Raw genomic sequence first — 25,716 nt, forward strand, 5'->3', positions numbered from 1 at the left:
CCCTCATGCTCACCAGGCTGCAGTCACACTTGCCTTCTCTGGAGTCTTCTAATATTTCTATTTTTTTGTCTGTTTGTTTGTTTCCTCACTTCCGGATTCTGCTCAGAATGTTCCTCTCACTCAAGTTTATAACCATTACTCAACTTTTTTTTTTTTTTTTAATTACTCACCTTTTATGATTTAATTTAAATAAAACTTTTCTGTGGATTGCACTCTGAATCTCTTAATCTAAATCAGGGCTGTCTTTTGTACTCTCATACAACTCCATTACCTGTATTTCATATAACTTATCACAGTTTATGATTATTTATTTGTGTAGTTGGTTTGTTTAATGTGGATCTTTCCCCCAAACAAGATCCAGGAACTGTCTTACTTATAACTACATCACCAGCACTTGGCTCAGTCCCTAGCATGTCACTGGGTCTCAATTTAGACTTCTTTTCATGGATAAATGAACAAATAATTATAAATCAAGTGATAACAGTAATATTCCATTTAATTTCATCCTACTTTTCTTTCAGAGGTTCTGTGATTGATATTTTGGGTCTCATCCTTTTTCACTTCTGTGATTTTTCCATGGGTTACCTTATATTTGGGGATTTATGACCCTTGAGACCCAGTAAATATTTTAAGTCATCATAATACCTTAAATTCATATACATAGAGTCTTCAGTGTGCCTTAGTGTGTATTAACTTTATTCAATGATTAGAGTCATCACATGCTGACTTTGAATAAATATTTAGAAATCTACACTTAATGTGACTAACATACAGTGCATCCAACCAGCCAGATCCATTTATCTAGACATTACTTGTACCTTATTCATGAGGAAATTGATTTCCTTTACTAACTGTGGAGACTGTGTTTTAGTCCAGGTACAATAGGCCAAAGAGCCTTCTCAAACTCCTCCAATATAATTATTTCCTGCCACCAACTAACTAAGTGGCACACCCATTCACTAGATGAGAATGCATTCCAGCAGCCAGCAAAGTGGATTCTTCCTGGCTTTCATTTTATATGCCTAAAGAAAACCCCTTGCAGAGGAACAGGAAGTCTGTGAAAGCATCATAGGGAATCTCAACTGAATACTCTCATTTTCTTTCTATACATTTATAAAGAGGCAGAGACTATAAGGAAATGTTGTCATCATTCCTATCTCCTTCTGAGGCATAGAAAATAGCTGTGGCTCTTGATTTATTATTACACATGCAACATTTCTCTTTACAGACTTATGATATGTTAGTTCAACTAGTTTAAAAGATTTGATTAGGAGAACCTTCTCCATTTGTACCCCACCCTTAATTTTTTTCTTATCTGGCTGCGTGTCATATGATGAGAACTACCAGAATTGTGAGAAACCAAAGGCTTCCACGCACCCATTAGGAGAAGGATGAGAAGTTTTATTCAAAGCATATGGGTGTTGGGATTAACCAAATCTAAGAACCAGAGAGTTTGCTGTGCGTGGTTCAGGGATGCCATTACTCTCTAAATACCTCTTGTTAGAATGTAAATGCGTTAGATCAATCCAGAAATGCTGTTCTTGATGCAAAAAGTAAAGACCTACGTCGACAAGATCACGCTAAATAAAGGAAAGCTAACTCGTGTTTTTGTTAAATATCTACAAATAAGTTAAATATTGTCCTGATGCTCATGTGTGTTATTATAAATTGCTTAACTGACATCTCAATTATGGCATTCCTTGGAAATGATTCTCATTTATGCAAAATCAGTTATATTTCACAACCCTACATAAAACCTCTATGAAATAAAGCTTTTTTTTTTTCAACTGTAAAAGCTTTGTATCTCTAAGCACAACTTCTTTTGTTTATGTCCATTCAGTTGAAGGGAAGGGGTGAGGCCTCTCAGGAAAGTGAAACCCATAGTGACTTCTGTTCCTGACTCCTTCCTGATGAGCCATTTTCTCTTTATCAACCTCAGGGGCTCCTTCTAACCCTCCTACCCATGTTTTTCATTATGAAAAAGCCTTTAAGTGAATTCATTCTATAAATATTTATATATACCAAGCACTCTTCCAAGCACTGGGAAATAACACTGAACAAGCAGATAAAAATCCCTTCTCTCATGGGATGTGCATCTTAGAGCCCATGAGAGGATGGTGGCACAAAATCTAACACATACGTTCAGATGAATATCAAGGGCAAACTCAATACGTATTTTTAGTTGTTTTGTTCTTTTTGTGGAATCCCATCAGGGCTTAAAACCACTTAACGTTACCCCTAATTCTAGTGTGAGGAGACAAATATTAAATAATATAAATAACTTAAATATTTGATAATAAGATGTTGTGTTCAAAACAAAAGTGTGATGGAGGGATGGTGTGTAGGAATGTTAAATTTCAAATTGAATGACCAGGTGAGACTTTACTGAGAAGATAGCATTCATCTAAAGATCTGAAGGATGTCAGTTAACCAGTCATTTTAAATTTGAGTTTCTTACACTAAATTAAGTGGGGAATTTTAATAAATTTCAGCCCAGGTAGCCAGGTGGAAAACTATAATTAATTAAGTAATGAATTACTATTCTAATTTATTAATTAACTTGTTGGTAATTTATCAGACAGACCTCTGGAATCATCTCAGTTCATGACTACCCATGGGCGGTAAGGGGTAGGCCATGTTAAGGAAAGGAGAGAGCTCAGGGGGCCAGTTAAGAAGCTATCACAATCCAAGTGAAAGAGAAAGAATCTGAATGAAGACACTGATATTTTTCCAAAATGACATTTTCCCGAAGTAATCTGGTTTCTGGCCTTTTTTGTGTTCTTTCATTGCTCCTTACTACCTTTAGAATAGTGCCCAAACCTCTTTGTTTGACATTGAAATCCTTTCAAAAATTGGCTGCTTACTGGTTTGTCTAATAGGTGTGTCTGTATTCCAATAAAACTTTATTTACAAAAATAGATTGTGGGCCAATGTTTACTGCAGTCAGCTGTTTGCCTACCCCTGGTCTACTTTATGGAACTCTTTCATTCTCAGCACATGGCTTCCATTCTAAAAGTTATCTCACTAGTATCAGAAACTGCTGAATTCACAGCCAGTATGTCAACATTCCAGGTAAGAAGTTGGAGGAAGGGAAAAAAGATTAAAAGAGCACTTGCTAGCTCTTTCCTCAAATAGAACCTTCCTATATAGCTCACCCAACATCCACTTACATCTCACTGGCCACTTCTTCGTGCAAAGAACCTGAGGAATATAGCTGTTTAGATGGATATATTTTCATTTAATAAAATTAGGGTTCTGTTACCAAGGAAGAAAGAAAGAATGGATATTGGGTGGGTTTCTAGGAGTCTCTGTCATATCTATCAGATTTTAATCACCCGGTGTCAGTTTCTTCATTTGTCGAAATGGAACACTATTAGCACCTCACAGAGTTGTTTGGTGAAGGTTGAATGATCCAACACAGGAATGCTGTTAGGAGAATGCCAGGCATACTGTAAGCTCTCAATAGAACTGACGCATTGTTGGAATTAGCCTTATTTTCGTCTTTTGTGTGTTTTGATCTTTGTTGTATTTCCAGTGCCTAGAATGCTTTCTAGCACATAGGAGATCAATAAACACTTTTTCTTTGAATGAATAAATGAACCACCATTATCATCAGTTTAGATTTTTAGATAGCAGGCAACAGAAACTGATTCTGGCCCACTTAATCCCTTATTAAAATAATGGTACTTACTTCTAGAAGTGACAAGATACCTGGAGAGTCAGACTCAGACAGGGACAGGTATCCTATGATTGCTGTAATCATTTAGACCAGAGCTATTTTCACACTGTGCTTGAATAACTCCACTCAACATTTAAAGCCCCATGAGATGGAGTCTAATGATCAATATGTGACTGAATCATCTGTCTCCCTTTGGATAGGAGAGAACGGAACACCTTTTTTTATAGTCCCACCAAAATGGCATGTAACTGGAGAGGAGCAAAGAATTAGGATGAAATCCATGTGAAGGATGAAATCAGCAGGATGTTTGTGTTGCTTCCACAAAGTCATGGTTGTGATGTAAGTGCATCCCCTGGGAAGAAAAAAGACCTAGCAATTTGGCCTCTGTTAATGCATCAGTATCTGCATTTTTTTCCATTTAAAAAGCCAGCTACCACCTTGTAAAACTGATTGCAGGAACCCTGAAGAGATGAGACCAACAAGAGTTTTTTTGGTTTTATTTCTTAAGCATAAGATGACAGAATATGGCAGTGAGGTTGTGGGATTGATAGAGAACAGTAAATAGATATCAAAAAAAGGTTAGGCACTAATGCCAAATACAGGTACCATGCCTTTAGGTAATGACATCTGTATGCATAATCCTTCCAGTCATTTAATTTCACAAATTATCTAAGTAATTTTTTCTAAATATTTTAGTTTCTATAATGATTACAGTGCCAGTCTGCTTTGTTACTGAGCAATTGATTACCGTCTCTGATAAAGTGTTGAAACCAGATGGCTTTTCATTTTGTTTGCCTTTTCAGATGTAGCAGTGAATGTAGGTCCATGACAACCTAGGGGTTTATTTTTAAGCATGATTCACAGTAGTTCCATCTACTATCATTATGAAAGTCTGTCAGACATTTGGAATTGCTTTAATTTGGTAAATTTTACTGAGATTTTTATAGATGGTAAAATTAAAATTATTGGGTTTTTTTAATTGTTAGGGGAAAAAAAACCCAATTTATATAACCTGCCCAAATTGATTTGCATAATTGCAAATATATGTGCTACCACTGATGACCATTCCAAACCATTGTTGGAAAGCTGGTAGACTAGCAGACTGTATATTTAGGGAACTTTAGAGCTTATTTAGCTTCATTTAATAATCTGGGTCTAAACATAACATTTGTTTAGATATTAAAAAATTGATAAGTTTAGATTGATAAAAATGACACCCTTCTTTGCTCTTGGAATGTGGAGTTTAAAAAAACTGAACAAAAAAAAAGTCTACTTGTATGAAACTAGACCTTATAAAATTTTCTTCACACTGTATTTTTAATGATATTTCTTCTATGATTTGGTGTTAGAAAATGTGTATAAAATGCCATTAGAGTGAGCAATTAAAGATTATTATGCAAAATAGAATAACTGACATATATTATTTAGGGATTAAAAATCTTTAACATTCTATAACTTGTCAATTTTTTTCTTTGTTTAATGATACTAATCTTTCAATCTTTCTTTTTCTTTCTGCAGTGCTTTAATACGTTATTGAAACTACAAACCCATATCCACAGTGGTCTCATGTTGACAGATTGCGTATTTTGAAAGCTTGAGGTATTTTATAATGAAACATGCCATGTGGAAACTTTGAAGCATAAATTCTGCCAAATATCTGAATAAAGAATTTCTCACCTGGTATGTAAGAAATCTCCTCACCACCACCATGACAAACCAGGAAAAATGGGTCCATCTCAGCCCCTCAGAATTTTCCCAGCTACAGAAATATGCTGAATGTAAGTATTCACATTGATAATATGATTTGACTTGGTATTTGTGCTCAACAACGTAATTATTTACTTACCAAAACAGATTATAAGTCCCATTCAGCATTGGGATAAATACAGGTGTGTCTTTTGTGTTTTCAAGTAAGTGAACTTGAGGCTACCAGTTTGGTATGAGAAAAAGGAAAAGGTAAACTTAAATCGAACATTAGATCTCAAAGAAAAAGAAGAACTTTAGATGCAAAAGTGAACTTGGAAACACTCCCGCTGTAATAGATGTGAAGCAAAGGATAAGATAGTTTGGGAGAATGGAGACTTGTGAGTCTGTAACCAAGAAGAAGGATAAGCAGAAGTAAGGGGAAAAGTGAGATTTTTTTTTTTCCTGCATAACATTTCAAAAAGATTGGGAGTAGGGAGTCATAGATACATCATGGCATTGAAATTAGAGGTTGTAAGAGAAAGAGAAGGTGTAGGATCTTACACCACGTTGTTTAGTGTGGGTATTGATACAAAAGATAGGGCATGGTGATTCACTTTATAGTATGCAATTTTTAAATATGGTAAGCTTCTTTACACATAAACAGTAAAATTGTATTTATTTATTGTTTTTACCATGGATTTTCAAAAATACATCTGTTTCACAAATTGAGTTTCAACAATAAATATGGGTAGCAACTGTGTCAAGGTATTGAAGAGAGAAAATGAGGCAACTAATAAATAGGAGGGAGCAAAAGGCTGGGAGCACGATGAGTAGAGAAAAAATAATATGCAGGGAATGTAATAAGCATGGTGAGTGTTAGAGAATAAAATGCAAGAGGTGGAAAGCAAAAAAAGAACCAATAGCACGCAATAGTGAAAGAGGCAAAAACTGGAACAGCTGGAGATGCTTAGGCAGAGAATTGGGTCATGTAGGAGAGAAGTGTCAGGAGTGAATTAAATCATATTCTGAAGAGGCAGAGAAAAGGATTAAACTCAAATGGAGGATTGGAATAATAAGAAATAGATATGTGAGTGAATAATAACACTCACATTTACGGGGTACATAGTATAAGTCAGGAACATTAATAAACAGTGTATATCATCTGAAGAGGCCAATTTCATAGGTTTTCCAGACTTTTCCTAACTGGAGAGCTGAAGTGTTCTGGGTGAGGTTATCAGAGTGCTGGTGGGTATTTGTAAGGAAGATGCAAACCCATGTAACCTGTAAGTTTTCTCCATCAATAATAATAAAAATACAGCAACTATCAAATGGAGGGGAGAATCAGAAATTGTTGACATCAAAATGTGGTCCTTATACTGAAAAACTGTTTTGAGCCACTGAAAGCACAATTCATCTACTTATCACATGAAGACACTTTATCCCAGAATGGCTGAATTCTTGTCTGCATGTTTATACTCAGTGATTTCTAAACTGGCTAAAAAATGATTTACCTATGCTTTGTAATTTCTATATGCTCTTTACTGTTGTGATATATCCAATAATTAAGTAAATATTTCTGAACATCTTCTTTAGGGAGAGTATTCTGCTTGGCACTGTAGGAGATGCAAATATGAACAGATATGGACCCTCCCTTTTTGGAATTTACAGTTTAATGAAGGCTAGAAACTAACGGATAAACAACTCTAGGATAAACGACATCTAGGTAATATCTAAGTGCTACAAGCAAAGTTTAGGGATCTGTAGGGCAGTAGTATGCAGCTAGAGATGGAAAAAGGGAAGGCTTCATGGAAGAAGTAGAATTTGAAATGAATCTTAAAAAATAGATTCATGGTAAATGCAGAAAAAATGATATAAATTAAAAGAAAAATTTAGCATATATTTGAGGAAGTGGGATGAGCTACATTTAGCCACGCTACAAATTAAGGGAGTAAGTGGAGGTAAGGCTATAAAAATGAGATAGAATTTAAATATACAATGCTCAACCTGAGTTAGGCAGTGAAGAGTAATTGTAGAATGTTAAGCGTAGGACGACATGAACAATGCTATGCTCCAAGAAGCTTAATTTACAAATACAAAAATAGTATATGTGACAAAGAGACTGAAATTAGGCCAGTGGGCTACTGGAATAGACTAAAGACAGTGGATGGAGAATGATGACCAGAAAAGCATAGATTCAAATATTACATCATTAAGACTAGTGGAAGAGAACTTGGGCAATAATAAAATATGAGAATTGAGAGAGAGAGAGAGGCAGAAAGAGACAGTTCTAAAATTTAGCTCTAAAAATTTGACTTGGAGGACAGGGGAATTTGGTGACATAATCTCCCAAGTAAAATAAACATAATGGTTTTGTTTAGATTATGCTGAATGTAGCTGGATCATTAAAATATATTTTCCAGTGTTCGGGTACTTACAGGAAACATGCCTGTGGAGGCACTAGTATAAAATAGATAAATTATTGCCATAATAGCTAAATTATTATTTACAGTAACTTTTGCTCAAATATTCAAATTGCATTTGAACTGATAAACAGAATTTAGTACTAAAGTATTAAATATATTACAGGCTGCTACTTTTATTTTATTGGCTAAGGAATATGGAGGTACATTTAATTATATCATTAAAATGCTTGATTTAGTAATAGATTTGCAGAAATACCTAAGACAAGTGGTAAAAACAATTGTCATAAATGTAAAAGTTCCAACCTCTTGAGACAAAGATTAATGGGCATTCAATAAGTTGGTAGTGAGTAGTGACACAGTGAGTATAAGAACATGGTTAAAATGGATCTTATGAGAAGACATGTTAACTGTGAAGGAGATAAATAGTGCTGATTCCATGATCATTAGACTTGCTACTCTTTTTTAAATAACCAAGACAACAATGAAGAGTGTTAGACCGAATCCTCTAAGAAGTTTCCTGTATAATTAAATAGCAAAGAATATTATGATTAGGATGGATCTTTGTGTAATAAATTGCCATTGTCATAACAGAAAACAAACTTATTATCCTGAAGATTATAAAAGTGGTATATTTTCCATGCTATTCAGTACGTGTGATCAGTTTATCAGCAGCATTTAAGGACCAGATTTTTCATGTTGCAACACAGTGTTGGCAAAGTGACATCCCTCTGTAGTCTTTTAGAAAAGTGATATATTAGATTTTAATTGTTTTGTAACTTTCAATAAGAAATTGTTTATATGTATTAAATGACTAAATTTTAAAAAAGTTATTAAGTTTAAATTTGCAGCATGCTAAGATTATATGTGATATATTTCAAATAAGTGTTCTATATGCTTTTGGGGAATGGGGTGGGGTCGTTGAATTCTTGGTTGAGATGAATGAGTTCATGAAACCCCTACCCCACAAAACCAAATCATTCAATGTTGGACTTAGATAATACCATAAAGATCTTTTTCTCAAGTTATCTGATCTTGAGTTCTCTCCACAAGTGCCACAATATATCGTGTCATATTCTGTTTAGGCTGCTATAACGAAGTACCATAGACTGGGTGACTTACAAACAACAGAAAACTATTTCTCATAGTTCTGGAGGCTGGAAGTTTGAGATTAGGGTGCGAGCTTGGATTCTGGTAAAGGTCCTCTTCTGGGCTGCAAACTTCCAACTTCTTGTATTCTCACATGGTGGAAGGAGCAAGAGAAGAGCAGCAAGCTCTCCTGGGATTCTTATAAGGGCACTAATCCAGTTCATCAGGGTTCTACCCTAAGAACCTCATCTAATTCTATTTACCTCTCAAAGATCCCTCATATAGCGAGGTACGGTTTCAACATATGCATTAGGGGAGACACAAATTTTAGTCCATTACACCCTGTAACTATACATATTGTCTCAGTTTCTAGGCTTTCCTCATAATTAATTGGGGGGAAAAATAGAGGGACGTTGGCACAGCATTCCTGGCTAGGCAGGTAGCACATCAGACAGCTGTGTTCAAATCCTGGTCCTACCATATTTTCGATGTCTGACTTTCAAAAGTTATATAACATCTCTGTGTCCCAATTTTCATACTTGTACAATGGGAAAAATAATAAATATGTCGAATGTTGTAAGGATTAAATTGAATGAGTTAATATATGTCAAGTAATGAGAACAGTGCCTGGTGAGTTGCAAGTTATATAACTGTTTACGATTATTATTTTAATAGAGAGGGAGTGAGTGTGTTATGTTGGCTGTTTGAACATATTGTTGATGATCAAGTTAAAAAGTGCTGCATTTTAGAGCATTAAAGAGCCAGTGTCTTTTTTTCTGCTATAAGACCACATTCTTCCCACAAGGTAGACGCTTCTGGTGCTGTTGGCAGCCTCGGGTCTGTGTTGTCCCCACAAAGGCTGAAGGCAGCTCATGTGAAGCCTGCTGTGGCTGCCTCCAGCGTGCTGAGCCCATGCTCCTGTTTAGGGTTTCGGGCTGAGTCCCTCTATGGGGAGCATTTCCATTGATATGTGGGAGAGGAGTATACTTTTCTTTTCCACTCTTCATAAAAAGTCATCCAAACTGTTGTGATAAGACGGACAGCTCTCACTCCTGCCGTGTAGAGAATTGAGCTTATCACATTATTAGTTTGTCGTGGCTTCCTGGAATCTCTTCACGGATAACAATATTTTCTATGTAAAATCTACACAGTATTTCTAAGTGATTCATTATCTGCCCACGTATCATCACTTAGGATTAGATTTTTATTTGCTATATACAAAGCGTGTTATATAGCGTGTACATTATTTTTGAAAAATACTATGTTATTACAGTGGGAACACTTCCAAACTCTCATAAATTTCATACTGTTTATAGCAGCTGGCATTGTAGAGAGTTGCAGAATTATTTGATGACTTGTTCTTTTCACTAAGGACCAGCATGCCTAATATTTGGACCTAGTGTACAATTTCTTCCATTGAAGTGAGGCATGTGGTGTGGCTTAGTGGAAAGAGCACAGGCTTTGTAGGCAAACTAATATTCAACAGTGTTGAACCGCAGCCCCAACGTCAACTTACTAGCCTTGGGACCTTGGGAAGGTTACATGTACTACCTGTGCCTCAGCTTCCTCGCCTGGAAAAGTAGAATTCTACCTCACAGTGTTGTAGGATTTAATGAGACAGTAATCATCATTATCGTAAATAATCGATTTTTAGTACCCTATTCTAAATAATATACAAATATTAATTCATTTAATTCTCACAGTAAGCCTTGGAGGTGGCAGATGATCTCCATCAGGCAGATTGCCTGGCCTATTGCTATGGCACAACAAGCGATAACAAAGATCGAAACAGTAGTAATTCATTTATATTTCTTACAGAGATCAATTTGTTAATAAACAGATTGTTAATCATGTTTCTAAAATAGGGGAATCTAGAACCCAGGATTCAGGTCCTCTTATCTCCATCAGCCACAGCCATCTCTCAAAGGGCTTTTGTACACAGGACAAAGCAAAGAAGCAGAGCTTCTAACTATGGCTTTGGCCCCAGAACACCTTTCTGCTCCCTTATCCTGCTACATGGCGGGGATCCTGTGTCAAGCTCCGTGAGCAGTTTTCATCATTCTACCCACGCTGCTATTCTCCCGTCTCTGGAACCTCCTTCCCTCTTCCTTATGAAAAACATAGGAGGGAAAAGAGAGGAGAATAAACTCAGGAAGCAATTATAATAAAAAATTTGGTAAAGTGCTTGGCCATTTTAAGTGGCTTTCCTCTCCCAAGAAACCCCACCCTCTAGCATGATGATCTGTGTCTTTGAGATGTGTTTTGTGCTTGATCCATACATGATGGGTTAAGGAGACTGGAGGGAGAGACTAGACCTCCTCCCCTGTGCATATTCAATTTATTGTTAAGCAAATTTAGATCACATATTAGCCCTCTTTCTAATTTGTCCCACTGGGATTAGCTCTTACTTTGTCCTAGGCCCTTCATTATTGTACACTGACTCTATTTTGGGAGGCCAAGCCACTTAATTACTCTCTTTGTACAAGACAGAAGAATAAATGGCACAGTCAATTAACATAGTGGCTGAGAACACATAATTTGGTGTTAGATTAGACTGGGTTTGAGTTCCAGTGCTGTGATGTGCACCTCATTTTCTCCACCTTTGTCCTAGGATTGCAATGATGATTAAGTGTAAAGAGGCCTGTAAAGTGCTCAGGACTCAATCAGTTATTGTTTTGACGAGGCTCATGATGGTGGTGACTGTGGTAGTTTAATATCAAATGAGGACTTTTTGTTCTTTGATTTATAACTGTGGAATGTCTTTGCCCTGACACTTGTCTGAAATCAGGATCTGTGACTCTATTTTAGATAATACATGTCTCTCATTTCCGACCCTGTTTCTTCTGATTCACATTGATTAGCTCAGCAGTTCCTGGCTCTGACCCAGATTTTATTTCTGGAATGTATGTTGGCTGCATAATCTCTTTCGCCTCATCTCTGGCTCCAGTTCCTATTTGTTGTACTGCTTCAGACTGAATTTCCTGTTGGTGGCTTCTCTGGGTCCATATACCTTAAGTTTTTCAATACCTAAATCTGCAGTAGTAAAAGAAAGTAATAACTATGAATGTCTAAGTTTCCATTATTTTAGTATCCTAAAAATATATCATTTTCAATGATTTTTAAACATCTTTTTCAACTTTTCAAACTTGCACCGAAACCTTAAATTAAGTTTTATGGTCAAACAAACTTTAATAGTGAAGTTAGGACTTCTGTGAAGTATTTTGGTCAAAGTGGACCAAATTAGACTGATTGAAAAATTCACAAAATCTCAGTGGCTTAACAAAACAGAAGTTTATTTCTTGCTCCTATTACATTTCCAAATCTGAATCAGCAAATGGTTTAATTTCACATTATCCTTGATCAAAAGTCCCAGTCAGATGGAGCAGTCATCAACTTTAAAATGGACAGATGCTGTGACAGAGAAATAGACTTTGTGCATTGGGTGCTAGCTCTTAAGGCTTCTCCCTGATAATGTTTTGCTTACGTTTCTTTGGCCAGAGCAATCCACATGACCACATGTAACTTCAAGGGAGTAGAGAAATGCATTCCTTCTGTCTGTCCAGCATCGGGGGAGACTGAACTACTTGGTGAAAACTACTAATGTGGACAGTATCACACAAATAAAATATAACCTACTATTTACCTTGGAACCTTAAGCAAGTCATCACAATCACTTTAAGCTTGTTTCTTCATCTTATAAAAGGAGGATAATGCTTCCCACCTATAAATAATTACTAATTATTTTTTTTACTAATTATGTTTTTATTACTAATATTAGTATGACAAATTGTAACAAAAGTTATTGCAAAGATTCATACAGATTAAATTATGTACTTCATCCTTAATTCAGCTGTAGATTAAAGGTTGTGATTTACTAGAAGTTTCCTTAGAGGCCACCACCCACATTACAGCAGGAAGTGCCACACACACACACACCCCCCCCCTCCCCACACACACAAATATGAGTATTCAGACTTAGACAGACTTAATTTTACTCGCTGGTCGTTATTCAGCCAACAGTACTGAGTACCTTTCACTCTTAGGCATTATGCTTGGTTCTAGGTAATACAGAAATGAATATCATAGTTATTTCAATCAAAGAGCTTAGTCTATTCAGAGAGACAAGTGTCACGGCAAACGATGATAAAGCAGTGAAATACTTACTCCGGATATTATATATGCAAGATTCTTTTTAATTGAGGTATAATTTGCATAAAACGTTGTTTTAGGTGTACAACATAATGATTTGATATGTATTGCAAATGATTGCCACAATAAATTTAATTAACATCCATCACCACACAGGTAAAATTCTTTTTCTTGAAATGAGAACTTTTAAGATGCTCTCTCTTAGCAACTTTCAAATATACAATACAGCATTGTTAACTATAGTCACTGTGCTCTGCTATACTTATAACTGGACGTTTGTACCTTTTGAACACACCCATTTCACCCCCGGCCCCTTGCCTTGCGGAACCACCATTTTTTTCGTTGTAAGTTAAATTTTGTAAGATTCCACATGTAAGTGAGATTTTACAGTATTTGTCTTTCTCTTTTCTGACTTATTTCACTTAACATAATGCCCTCAAGGTCTACCCATGTTGTTGTCACAAATGTCAGGATGTCCTTCTTTCTAATGGGTAGATTATATATGTATACAAATAAGTTATAAAGGAAATTATATATAAAATATTATATGCCATTTATCTACCATTTATCTACCATTTATCTGTCTTTACCATTATCTTTACCATTTATTTGTCTACGGACACTTAGGTTGTTTCCATGTCTTGGCTATTGCAAATAATGCTGCAGTGAAAATGAAGATGCAGATATCTCTTCAGGATATTGATTTTATTTCTTTCAGGTATATACCCAGAAGTGGAATTGCTTGAAAATATGGTAGTTCTATTTTTAAATTTTGGAAAACCCTCCATACTGTTTTCCATAGTGGCTGCACCAATTTACATTTCCATCGGCAGTGTACAAGGTTCTTGTGCATATCCTTGCCAATACTTGTTATCTCTTATCTTTTTGATGACAGCCATTCTGACAGGTGTGAAGTGTTATCGTGATTTTTAAACATTTTTATTTATTTATTTATTTTATTTTTGGCTGCGTTGAATCTTTGTTGCTGCGCATGGGCTTTCTCTAGTTTCAGCTAGCGGGGGCTACTCTTTGTTGCGGTGTGCGGCATCTCATTGTGGAGGCTTCTCTTGTTGCGGAACACGGGCTCTAGGCTCGTGGGCTTCATTCAGTAGCTGTGGCTCACGGGCTCTAGAGTGCAGACTCAGCAGTTATGGCACACGGGCTTAGTTGCTCGGTGGCATGTGGAATCTTCCCGGACCAGGGCTCGAACCTGTGTCCCCTGCATTGGCAGGCAGATTCTTAACCAGGGAAGTTCCCTCATTGTGATTTTGATTGGCATTTTCTTGATGATGAGTGTTGTAGAGCACCCTTTCAGGTATCTTTTGGTACATGATCTGCAAATAGGCATCTTTCTCTGAGACACTGGGTGTTTCAGTCTGTAGCCTCTATGCTGTGCCCTGGGGATCAGACAGTTAAGAATGGATTCTGTGTTACAGGCTTGTGGGACCCCAGAACATAAACCCCACTGGCCACCAGAGCCAGTTAATCAAGGGATGCATCCCCTGGGCCCAGCTGCAAAAGCTGGGCCACTTGACCTGTGTGCAAGCTTCTTTCTGGTATATTAAGCAACATGGAGTGAGGCAGGGAGAGACAGAGCAAAGGTGGTGCCTGCCTCTGGAGAGTATTGCAGTCAGCCCCTAGATGTGTATTAAATTAGATACTTGCTCCTCAGGCCACAGCTTTTTTTTTTTTTTGCGGTACGCGGGCCTCTCACTGTTGTGGCCTCTCCCGTTGCGGAGCGCAGGCTCCGGACGCGCAGGCTCAGCGGCCGTGGCTCACGGGCCCAGCCGCTCCGCGGCATGTGGGATCCTCCCGGACCGGGGCACGAACCCGCGTCCCCTGCATCGGCAGGCGGACTCTCAACCACTGCGCCATCAGGGAAACCCAGGCCACAGCTTTTAAGATAAAGAAATAGTCCTTTTTAATGGAAAGACTGGACATCTTTCCTACACAAAATGTTGCACACTTTCTCCTGAAAGAAACCATTTTACTCATTTAAAATTCTGTATCACTCCGTGATCTCCTCCCTGTGGTATTGATCACATTAATGTATACCTGTATCTCTATCTCTCTATCTATGTGCAGACATCTGATAAGCAATACATAATATATTCTCATTTTGAAATTTGAGCATTACAGATTTTAACCTGCTGCCTCTGCACTGGACCTGGGGGCTTAGCCACAGGGAGTCCGCCTGAGCCTGTGAAGAACAGTTTCTCAGTTCCCTATAGCCTGTGGGTCTCTTAGACACAAGCCCCACTGGCTTTCAAAGCTAGATGTTTTGGGGGCCCATCTCTCAGGTGGAAGTATTCAAAGTTGGGGTACCGTATGTGGGGTTCAAACCCCTGGCTCCTCAGGGAGAAGCTGGGAGTTGTGAGTTCCCTCCCAGTTGTGTGTCACCACAGTAGGGGTGGGGTTCATGGCAAGCTTGTGCCTCAGCCTCTCCTACCTATTATTATTTTTTAAATTAGTTTATTTATTTTTGGCTGTGTTGAGTCTTTGTTTCTGTGCGTGGGCTTTTCTCTAGTTGCAGCGAGTGGGGGCCACTCTTCATCGCAGTGTGCGGGCCTCTCACGGTCGTGGCCTCTCTTGTTGTGGAGCACAGGCTCCAGACGCGCAGGCTCAGTAGTTGTGGCGCACAGGCCTAGTTGCTCCGCGGCATGTGGGATCTTCCCAGACCAGGGCTCGAACCCATGTCCCCTGCATTGGCAGGCAGATTCTCAACCACTGCGCTACCAGGGAAGCCCTCTCCTACCTATTTTGATGTGGGTTTTTTCTTGTTTGCCCTATGCGTAGGGGTCGTTCACATTCACTTAGTTTACGGAGTTCTTTCAGAGCGAATTATTCCATGTGTAGCTGTTGATTTGTTGTGTCCACGGGAGGAGGGGAGTTCAGCAGCCTCTTATGTCACTATCTTGAACCAAAATCTATGCAAGCCTCTCCAAGAGCTTTTATTTCTTCTTCGTGTGGATAGGTATTGAAAAGGGAGTGGAATTGTGATTTTAATTGAAAGTATTGAATGGGGTTTAAAAAAGCAGAGAAACTCCAATTAGATATCAGAGCATGTGCTGAGGCGTGAAAGAAAGTGACACATTAGGGAAGAATTGGAAGTATGTGTTGGTATATGTACGTATTTGTGTCTGAGCATGTATGGACATGTGTATAAACACTGAGGGCAAGATTGAAGAATTCAGCAACAGTCATAAAATATGGATCTGTGAATGGAATTAGTAAAACCTTGGCTATCGACATACAGTCATTGGGAGAAAGTAAAGATATTAACTGAGTGGAAAAGAAGAGAGGCAGAGAGAATACATAAACTACTCATTATGGAATCTTAGCCGTGAAAAAAAAAAGAGGAAGGATCATATCTAAAGTTAATAGAAAGAGGGATTTTGTTCTTTCACATAAGAGAAAAAGACATGTTTATAGGGAACAAGGAGGGCAGCATATAAAGGGAAAAACTTGGTGCTGAAAGATTCTGAGCTTATGGCCAAATCTAGATTTTTGTTTTGGTTTTATTCAGTTTTCTTAAGTACTTCGCTACTGTTTATTTACTTAATTTATTTGTTTTGGCCGCTAGCAAGTTACATAACCTTTCTAAAGTTTAATTTTCTCTGCTGTGTAATTAAGAAAATAATAAAACCTACTCACAAGAATGTTGTAAGACTCAAATAAAATAATATGTGCAGAAATGCTTTGTAAAATGCAAACTACCATATGTAAGTTAATTATTGCTTTCATTGTTATTATCATTAGAATGTTCTGAGTTACTTTCTACTATTTTTCTTTTTCTGTAGTTCAGTATCTCTGCTTCTCCCATATACACGTTTCTAATTTTATTATTTATTGAATTTTACGTTTGCGTCGATGAGATTATGTGAGAAATACATTCCTACTTCTTGTGGCCCAGTTTTCCAGTTTCTCTTCAAATCCTGCAGCCTCTTTTGGAGCCTTGCCTAGGCATCTTCAGGTGCAAGGATTATTTTCTCATACCCCAAAATGTATTTTATAAGGAAGAACATTGCCAAGACTGTAGCGGTCTGAGATCTTACCCTACTTACAGTGTAAGAAGTTAGCTTGCTGAGGCGTCATGATGCTAGAAGAAGATGCAAGACTCCTGGGGCAGAGAAAGAGGACTTTGTTTATCATGTCACAGAAAACATCATGTACCTCGTGCTTTTATTGGCTCCCTACTTTATTTTATTTTATTTTTAATTAATTAATTAATTTTTGTCTGTGTTGGGTCTTTGTTGTTGCACATGGGCTCTCCCTAGCTGCGGCAAGCAGGGTCCACTCCTTGTTGCGGTGCACGGGCCTCTCACCTCGGTGGCCTCTCCTGTTGTGGAGCGCGAGCTCTAGGTGCGCAGGCTTCAGTGGTTGTGGCATGCGGGCTCAGTAGTTGTGGCTCGCAGGCTCTAGAGTTCAGATTCAGTAGTTGTGGTGCACAGGCTCAGCTGCTCCGCGACATGTGGGATCCTCCCAGACCAGGGCTCGAACCCGTGTCCCCTTCATTGGCAGGTGGATTCCTAACCACTGCGCCACCAGGGAAGCCCCCTACTTTAGTTTTCACAGGGAAAGATGAAAAGGGCCAGGTAACCTTTGCACAAGCAGTGGGTTGAGTCATAGGAGGACTCCAAGTTTAGGGAACCTGAATGTTTTTTAATAGACAGTAAACAAACCTTCCTTTTGCTCAACAGAGGGTCACAATCAGTGTCTCTCAACGTTTTTCACTCCAAAAACATCCTTGAGATGATAGTTTAGAGAAAAAAAAGTAGTCTGGGCCCCTGCTTGTAAAACCTGCAGAAACATGAAAGAAACGTTGAGAATTGTCTCCCAAAGAATATAAGCTTATAATAGTCTTTACCACCATAATCAGTAGCCCAGAAGTTGATGAAAACACATATTTTCCCACCAGGTTGCCTTTCATTCCGTATAAAGGCAGCCTCAGACTTGTGCCCAGAAGTCTCCTCATCTTGGTCTCTGATCCCTCTTTTTTCCCTGTGCCCTACCACTGGGTTTTCAGATCCATCCTATTTGTGCCCTACTTTTCACACTAGGAGACTCACCTACTTTTCTGTATTCATCCAGGGAGGATGAAGGGGAATCCATTTACTTACAGGTATTTTAGAGTCTATTCTGAAAAATAGGCTTAATTCTTAAATTTTATTTTAAAAAATTAGTTTCTTAAAACACATTTATGCACACACACACACCTTTTTCTTACAAGTAGCAATCACCATTAATTTATTTTTCAGTGCTTTATATTATAGAATGAACACAGAAAGGAAGGATCTGGGAGAAAGGGACAAATAGCTCCACTCCAGGCAAAGTCTCCCGTTTTACCGAATGCTTTGAGAACTCCTTGCAACTGAATGAACGTTGAGGGTCCTGCCCCATGTCATAAGTGCCTTTGGAGCAGAATGTGTTACTGTTTGAGCTTCTATAGCTGCCAAATGATAAATGACTTCTAGACCTTTTTAAGGCTTAGTTTCTTACTAGATTAGGATAATTCACTGTCCCTCGAAACCTGCCCCCAAACTGAATACAGTGGGAAATCAAAACTCAAATGAAAAAAAAAAAAAAAAATCGGGAAAAGAGTAAAATGCTGGTAGCCACGGCTTTGACTTGGAGAGTCCTCCAGATGTTTACACAATTCTGCCAAATCTTTCTCGTTTATAGTTTCCCTATGGATATCAGAGATTAGTAGTGGTATTTTTAAAATTTTGCCAAATGAAAGTCTTTCTCTAGAAATTTACTCATAAAAACTATGCTTTAGTTAGGAGATATTCAAGGAGGTAGCCTGTAATGAAAGGAATCCCAAAGAAAGCATAGAACAAAGGATATATTCTGATTATTGGTGGGATATGATTTGATGTGATTACTGAAATACCCTATTACCAATATCAAATTAACTGGTTGTGATGGGAAAAAATACTGCATGCATTTTTTTAAACTTATGAGCCTGAATTATTTTAAATAAACCTTTCTGGGAGGGCACATTTTCCCTTCGACTCCCCTCATTCACTTCACGGGTGGCAGAATTTTAAAAAAATTAAACGTCTTGGGGCTTCCCTGGTGGCACAGTGGTTGAGAGTCCGCCTGCCTATGCAGGGGACACGGCTTCGTGCCCCGGTCCAGGAAGATCCCACGTGCCGTGGAGCGGCTGGGCCCGTGAGCCATGGCCGCTGAGCCTGCGCGTCCGGAGCCTGTGCTCCGCAACGGGAGAGGCCACGGCAGTGAGAGGCCCGTGTACCGCCAAAAAAAATCAAAAAAAAAAAACAAAAAAAAGCCAAAACAAACAAACAAACAAAAAACCACTGCGGGGCCAAACAGAAAAAAAAAAAAAAAAAAAAGTTTGTACTTTGTGTTTGGCTTCTTTTCACTGCAGTCTGTAAGCTGAAATATTTGGAACTGCTCTCATGATATTTTTGACCTCTAACTGACCATACAAGTTGGCACAAAGGCATGTAAGGAGAGCATGAGAAGATGCCAGTCAGTCTCTCCTGTAAGAGGTAAAGAATAGGGCAATACCTAAAAGAAGTTGGAATTGACCTTAGTTAGCAACGTTAGTCTGCTTAACAGGTGCTGGGTCCACGTGCACCATTTTTCTGACCCCTTCTTTATCCTCTGGCAACAAGAGGGGCTTTTCAGTGCAGTCAGCCCAGGTGCACAGAACCTTGTATATTCAGACCACTGAGAGTTATGTCCATAGTCTTTCTAGGGAAATGTGGACAGTAATGCCCAGAGATGAACTAAATAATGATAGTCCCCTGAGACTCTGTCCAGAATTCTTCCTCTGTTAGTGCAGACACCTTGGACTCTTTACACTTTCCTCAGGGTCTTGCAAGTCAGGGACACCAATAGGACTCTACAGGAAGCCCAGTCAGATCCAATAGGATGGCATTTTGTCCAGCTCTAGGAAAGAATCCATTCGAAACATAATTTATACATATAGCCTGTGCTATGCATTCCTCCCGATTGCACTGGTAGCAGTAGGTGTGGTGTCCTTTTGAAGTGGATCCCATAGCTTGCCCATGGTGTCACCTCTACTCATGAAGTGAGGTTTGGAAGTTCTCATTTCAGCCACCTAACGTGTCCACTAACATCTCAGCTCTCAATTAGCCATATCTTATGGGTTGATATATGATCCCTCCTTCAACTCTGTCTGTTTTTTTCCTGGTTCTCCATAACCTCTGACTTTTCTTGATCCCCTTGAATTAATAAAAACCACAGAGATATCCAGACATCTTGGAGAGATTGATCGCTGGCAGAGCTTAGCTCTGGGCCATGTGATTGCTCCTACCAGGTCTTGTTTGAGTCTTAACTGGCTTTCTTTTCCTAAACCATCCTCTCTAGCATATTTTGTAAAAACTTTCTAGTGTATCACAGAATTGCATATATTTATTTTATCTTCTCTTGCCCAAGTGATTAAGAACTTAGCATATGTATCTCAACATTTCCTAATTTAATGAAAATTTGCTTTCTAAACTACTGATAGCACAGAGCTCAATATACAGAGATGCTGCCACTTTCTCAAGATTTCTCCAGATTCTCCTCCGTATATACATACCCATAAACACAGACACAGACACACACACACACACACACACACACACACATCCTCCACATAATATAGCTTGCTCCTAACTTTGGAGTGGACACAGCATTTTCAAAGCCTGTGTTTCTTCTTCAGGTTCACTGCAGAGTCCAAGATGTCTCCATGTTGTCAGTACTTTTCTCTTAAAATGCTCTATGTCTCTCTACTGTCAGTTTAAATGCCACAGTGGAAGCTTCTGGAACTTTCTATAGGATGCTTGATGTAGGTGTAGCCATTCCACAGGTCAGAAATCCTGGGCAATGCCTTCTCCAACTGTTCCCATGCTATTACTCCATACAGTGTTCTCTAAAGGGTGTTCGGGAACAGTCCATGTTTCACAAAGAATGTAACACCACTAGTATCTGATGAAAAATATACCTAGAGTACAAAGAAGGAGACAAAACATTTATTCATCTATTCTGCCCTTTCTTCTCCTGTTTTGCTTCCTCTTTTTGTAGCCCTTTGTAGTGTCTTGGCTCCATCCTGCCTTAGTTCCACAGGATCAAAGCTGGCAAGACCATTATTTTGGTGTCCTATGTAGTCACGATCAGCTATTATTCATGACTTCATCCCATGGGGACAAAAGATAGCTCATTGCAGACCTTGGGTCTATTGAGTATTCAGAATGGTGCACTTTTAAAGCAAGCCAGATGTTTGCATGCTGATATTTATTATTGCTCAGAACACATCTTGGATGGCAAATATAATATACTATCTAATACTTATAAAGAGATTATCATGAGTTCATTTTGGTCACATTTTTCTAAGTACCTATACTTTAACATATTTAATCCCCATGGCAACTCTATGAGGCCAGCAATTATAATGATTATCTCCATTTCACAGATGAGGAAATTGAAGCTCTGAGATATTAAATAACTTGCCTAAGGTCATAGAGGTATTAAATTATAGAGCCATGGCTCAAATCAGGTGGACTGTGTCTTGGATCCATGCATTTAATCACTCTGCTGTACTGATTCTTTATATGTTATCCTTTGGGTGATCATTAGTTTAAAAACAAAATGTAAAGAAACAAAATGGTTCTCCAACAGGAATGAGAATAGGAAGGGGAAAAATGAATAAAGGGACTAGGAAGTTATTATTCATAAAGGATGCACATGTTTGCTCTGGCTAAGAAGACAAAATATAAAGTTGATATTTCTTGGAGGCTGCTGGGCTGAGAAATGGATCATTTTCCACGTGTCTTCAGTACACCTTTTAAGGCAGCCTTGAGATAGTTCCGATGGGCAGGGAGTTGGAGTCACTTTGAAAGCAGTAAGAGACTCATGAAAAAATCAGAGATTGTGGGCAGAAGCTTCGATGGAGAAGGTACATTTCTCCTTGGCAGAATCCATTTCCAACCTTTAGTAGGGAGAAATATGAAGACGTCCGCCAAAGTTGTTTGAGTATGCATTTAAAGGCTTGGCTCCTTTTTACTGCAGGTTTAACACTACAGCTCTGTGCAAGCCCCTGAGCAGGGTAGGTAAAATCAGATAGGCTGCCTCAGGCAATCGTAGTAACAAGAAATGTTGAAGGTATAATCCAGTAAGTGGGCAAAGGGAAGTTTGCAATTGGAGAGTTAATGCAATTGACAAAAATGAAATGAATGTCAGTAAGCCCAGGAAAGCTCTGTATTTGTGTTCCTTCAGTCCTCCACCTCACAGTCTACCCTTTGTTGCTGTAATGTAGAGGTAAGAATTCAGTTATGTTTTTGTTTTCAAAAGGTAGGAATTCGATTTTACTTTTGTTTCGAATAGAGCGTTAATTTTAAGGAGAGAAGAAATTGCCTGCCTCATTTGTTTAACTTGTGAACCTTTGAAAAAGTATTTTTGGAGGGTGGTGGCAGTGCCTTATTAGGAAGCAGCCAATGAACAGCCTAGTATATCTGAAACACCATCCTGCTCTAGAGAGGAGCTCTTCAGTTCAAGCCTGTTGGGTGCCATGTATTTCCCACCACCCAGGAACACATGCAGAACAACAGCTGAATGACTGTTCCGTAGTATCTCTGCTCACCTCTACATAGTTTTCTTAGTTTGTTTCCAATTTATACGTCCATCAAACAAGCTGTTTCTCTTGGGACTGATCCGTGTGGAACAGGTCATTTATCATGAGAATTGAAAAGTCTAAAATTATGATTTTTATAATCAATGAAAATAGAGTCCTAAGTGATGTTGTATATAAGTTTAATGTGATCTTAAATGACAAAGACCAAATCAATTTAGTAATTTAAAAAATAGTAGGTTTAAATAAACTTAATATGTCTTCTGATCTCTGATGTAACTTGCCTTGGTAATTACACATCAAACCATATATACAAATTTCTCCAAGTCTAGGCTAATGAAGAAACTTTTGAGTATCTTATCATTTTTTTAGCTATATAATGTAATATCTGAATTCTGATCAGTAATGAAGATATTTTGCTGCTAATTTTCTTCTCCAAAATAACTAAATTTGATCTATCTCTCACCCTCCCTTTTTCTCAGTCTGTATTCCCTCTTCATTCTATTTCATTCCTATTTTCTTCCCTCAATCACTATTTTTCTTTATCATAATCCTGAGAGAGAAAATTAGTATCCTAGAGAAAAATTAGTATCTTAATTGGCAAAACCAAAATTATTATATTCTCAGACATGGAATCTTACTTCATTTATCACTTCTGTTTATTTAGGGGAAAAAAAAATGAGGAGAAAAAGATTATGCAACTAAAAGAAAAGTCAATGTGGTTACAGGTTATGCTAATATAGACTGGGGAGTAAGAGAAATTAAAGGAATTAAAATTTATTTTTAAAGGCCATATATATTCTTTGCAGGTAATCTGCAAAATATGGAGAAACAGGGAAAATTTTAATACCTTTAGTTTCACTTCCTTCTCGATTGTTAATCTAGTTATTTTTGTGAGAGTTGTTTAGGGGTAATTGATTTTAAACATCGCTATTTTTTCTCAGCTAAGAAAATAATCATAAATTTAAAAATTTATCTCTGACATTGTATTGTCAACTTTTTACATTTTCTCAGTTGAAATTAACTAAAATATAAAATCTTGTGTCCTTGTGTTTTTTTTTTAACCTTTAGTAAGATGCTATAATAACTGTGTTTTTCCCCCCAAAGGTTAATTTCTGTTGAAACAAAAGTATCCTCTCTCTCTCTCTCTCTCTCTCTCTCTGTGTGTATATATATATATATATATATATAATGTGTTACATGTAATATATATTATAATATATTATATATATATATATATAATGACATATATTCAGTAGACCACAGACATAAATTTTTTTTGAGAAAACAGTTTATAAATCTGCTGGTTTAGGAATAAAAATTTATAATTAAAGATACAAGAAATGAGAATCAATTAAAAATTAAATCTTGCAGCTTATCTACATATTTCAATATTCTATCCCTTAATTTAGTTATTTCTTTGTCCTACCTAATTTAAGTTTAGTTTCTACTGAGATTGCATTGCTTTCTCAGTTATAGTTTCTGAACAGTTTTTTTTTCCACTTAGTTTTAATGTACAAAGATATTTTAGGCTCTTTATACTTGTATGAAATGACATAAGTAGATATAAATTTAATTCTTAAATTATGAGATGAATTGTTCACAATTGTCCACAAAAAAATGATTCAGTTGATCTAAGGAAGAAATGGAAAATTTTATCTGAGCCAAATTGAGGATTATAACCCAGCAGCAGCATCTTAGAAAGCTCTGAGAACTGTTCCAGTCCATTAGAAGTCAAAGCACAGTTATATAAGTTTTTTGAAAAAGAGGGCTTATACATTAAATGATGTATTATTGACAGTTTACACAATCCAGATCTGCAAGTATAAAGTGGTGGATCATCATGACCCACCAAGATCAAGATGGAATGTTATCTTCTTTTTTTTTAATTTTTAAAATTTTTGGCTGCCTTGGGTCTTCTTTGCTGCACATGGACTTTCTCTAGTTATGGCGAGCAGGGGCTACTCTTTGTTGCAGTGCATGGGCTTCTCATTGTGGTGGCTTCTCTTTATGAGGAGCACGGGCTTCAGTAGTTGCGGTACACAGTCTCTAGAGCGCAGGCTCAGTAGTTGTGGCACACGGGCTCTAGACCAAGCTCAGTAGTTGTGGTGCATGGGCTTAGTTGCTCTGAAGCATGTGGGATCTTCCCGGACCAGGGGTCGAACCCATGTCCCCTGCATTGGCAGGTGGATTCTTAATCACTGCACCACAAGGGAAGTCCCAGAATGTTATCTTTTAAGGAGTTGTCTTGTCGATGCTAGGAGAATATTGTTCTTTATGGTTGAGCAGGTATTTCTGCTGATGGGGAGGTTTGGTCAATGCATAATGCAGATGCACAATACACAGTAGTGGGGAGAGAGGAGGTTAAAGGGCAGAGAAAAATTTTTTATATTTCAATTTTTTGTGTTTTGCCATAAAATATGAATTTTATTTCACACAATAAAAATATATAAATTGGCTTAAATCCTTGGTGAATTCAGCTGAGAATAGATTACATCATCCAGCTATACTTAAAATATTGAGTAGAAAAATATTATAGTTGAAGACATCCCTTATTTCTGAGATGAAAGAAAAATCTTCCTAGAAATAAACCTTCATAATCAGAACTTCAAGTCTTTAATTTGTGGTTTTGAGCTTGTAAGAACAATGGTAGAAGGCTCTAATACTAGTATTTGTCATTTGGTAGTTTATACTTATCCTTTCATAAGCTCCCTTACCCCATTCTGTAGTCCCTCACCTATTTAATTATTCTTTAACTATGAAGGGGAACAGAAATGCCGTACCCACATATACCGCTTCAACATAAGTATGATTTTGAGCTGGTTAGTTTTAAGAAACTGCAGATAAAGGAGAAGCTCTGGAAACCAAGTTAAAGTTATCGTTTTGTAAGTGAGATTCACATTTATAAGAGAAATCTTCATTTGTAAAGGCATCTCCCTCTTTGTACCAGGAAGAGAAGGATGACCAAATCTCTAGAAACTCTTGTCACTGGAGAAAGCACCAACTTAAATCTGAATAAGAAATATACCCTGCTTTACTGTGCTTTTCCTGGTAATCTCCCATAACTGGCCTCCCCTACTTCAACATCTTTC

General features: G+C 37.7%; 1 protein-coding gene across 1 annotated transcript in view; it reads left to right on the forward strand.

Annotated features, from left to right (window-relative positions):
- The first annotated feature begins 5,357 nt into the window (after positions 1–5,357).
- Positions 5,358–25,716, forward strand: part of DGKB (diacylglycerol kinase beta) — a 254,154-nt gene continuing 233,795 nt past the window's right edge. The window contains exon 1 of the mRNA XM_007463785.1: positions 5,358–5,457. Coding sequence (XP_007463847.1) covers positions 5,388–5,457 — 70 coding nt within the window. The 5' untranslated portion in view covers positions 5,358–5,387. The remainder of the gene's footprint in view (positions 5,458–25,716) is intronic.

Source organism: Lipotes vexillifer, unplaced genomic scaffold (genome assembly GCF_000442215.2).
Source record: "Lipotes vexillifer unplaced genomic scaffold, Lipotes_vexillifer_v1.1 scaffold489, whole genome shotgun sequence".
Lineage (NCBI taxonomy): Eukaryota > Metazoa > Chordata > Mammalia > Artiodactyla > Lipotidae > Lipotes > Lipotes vexillifer.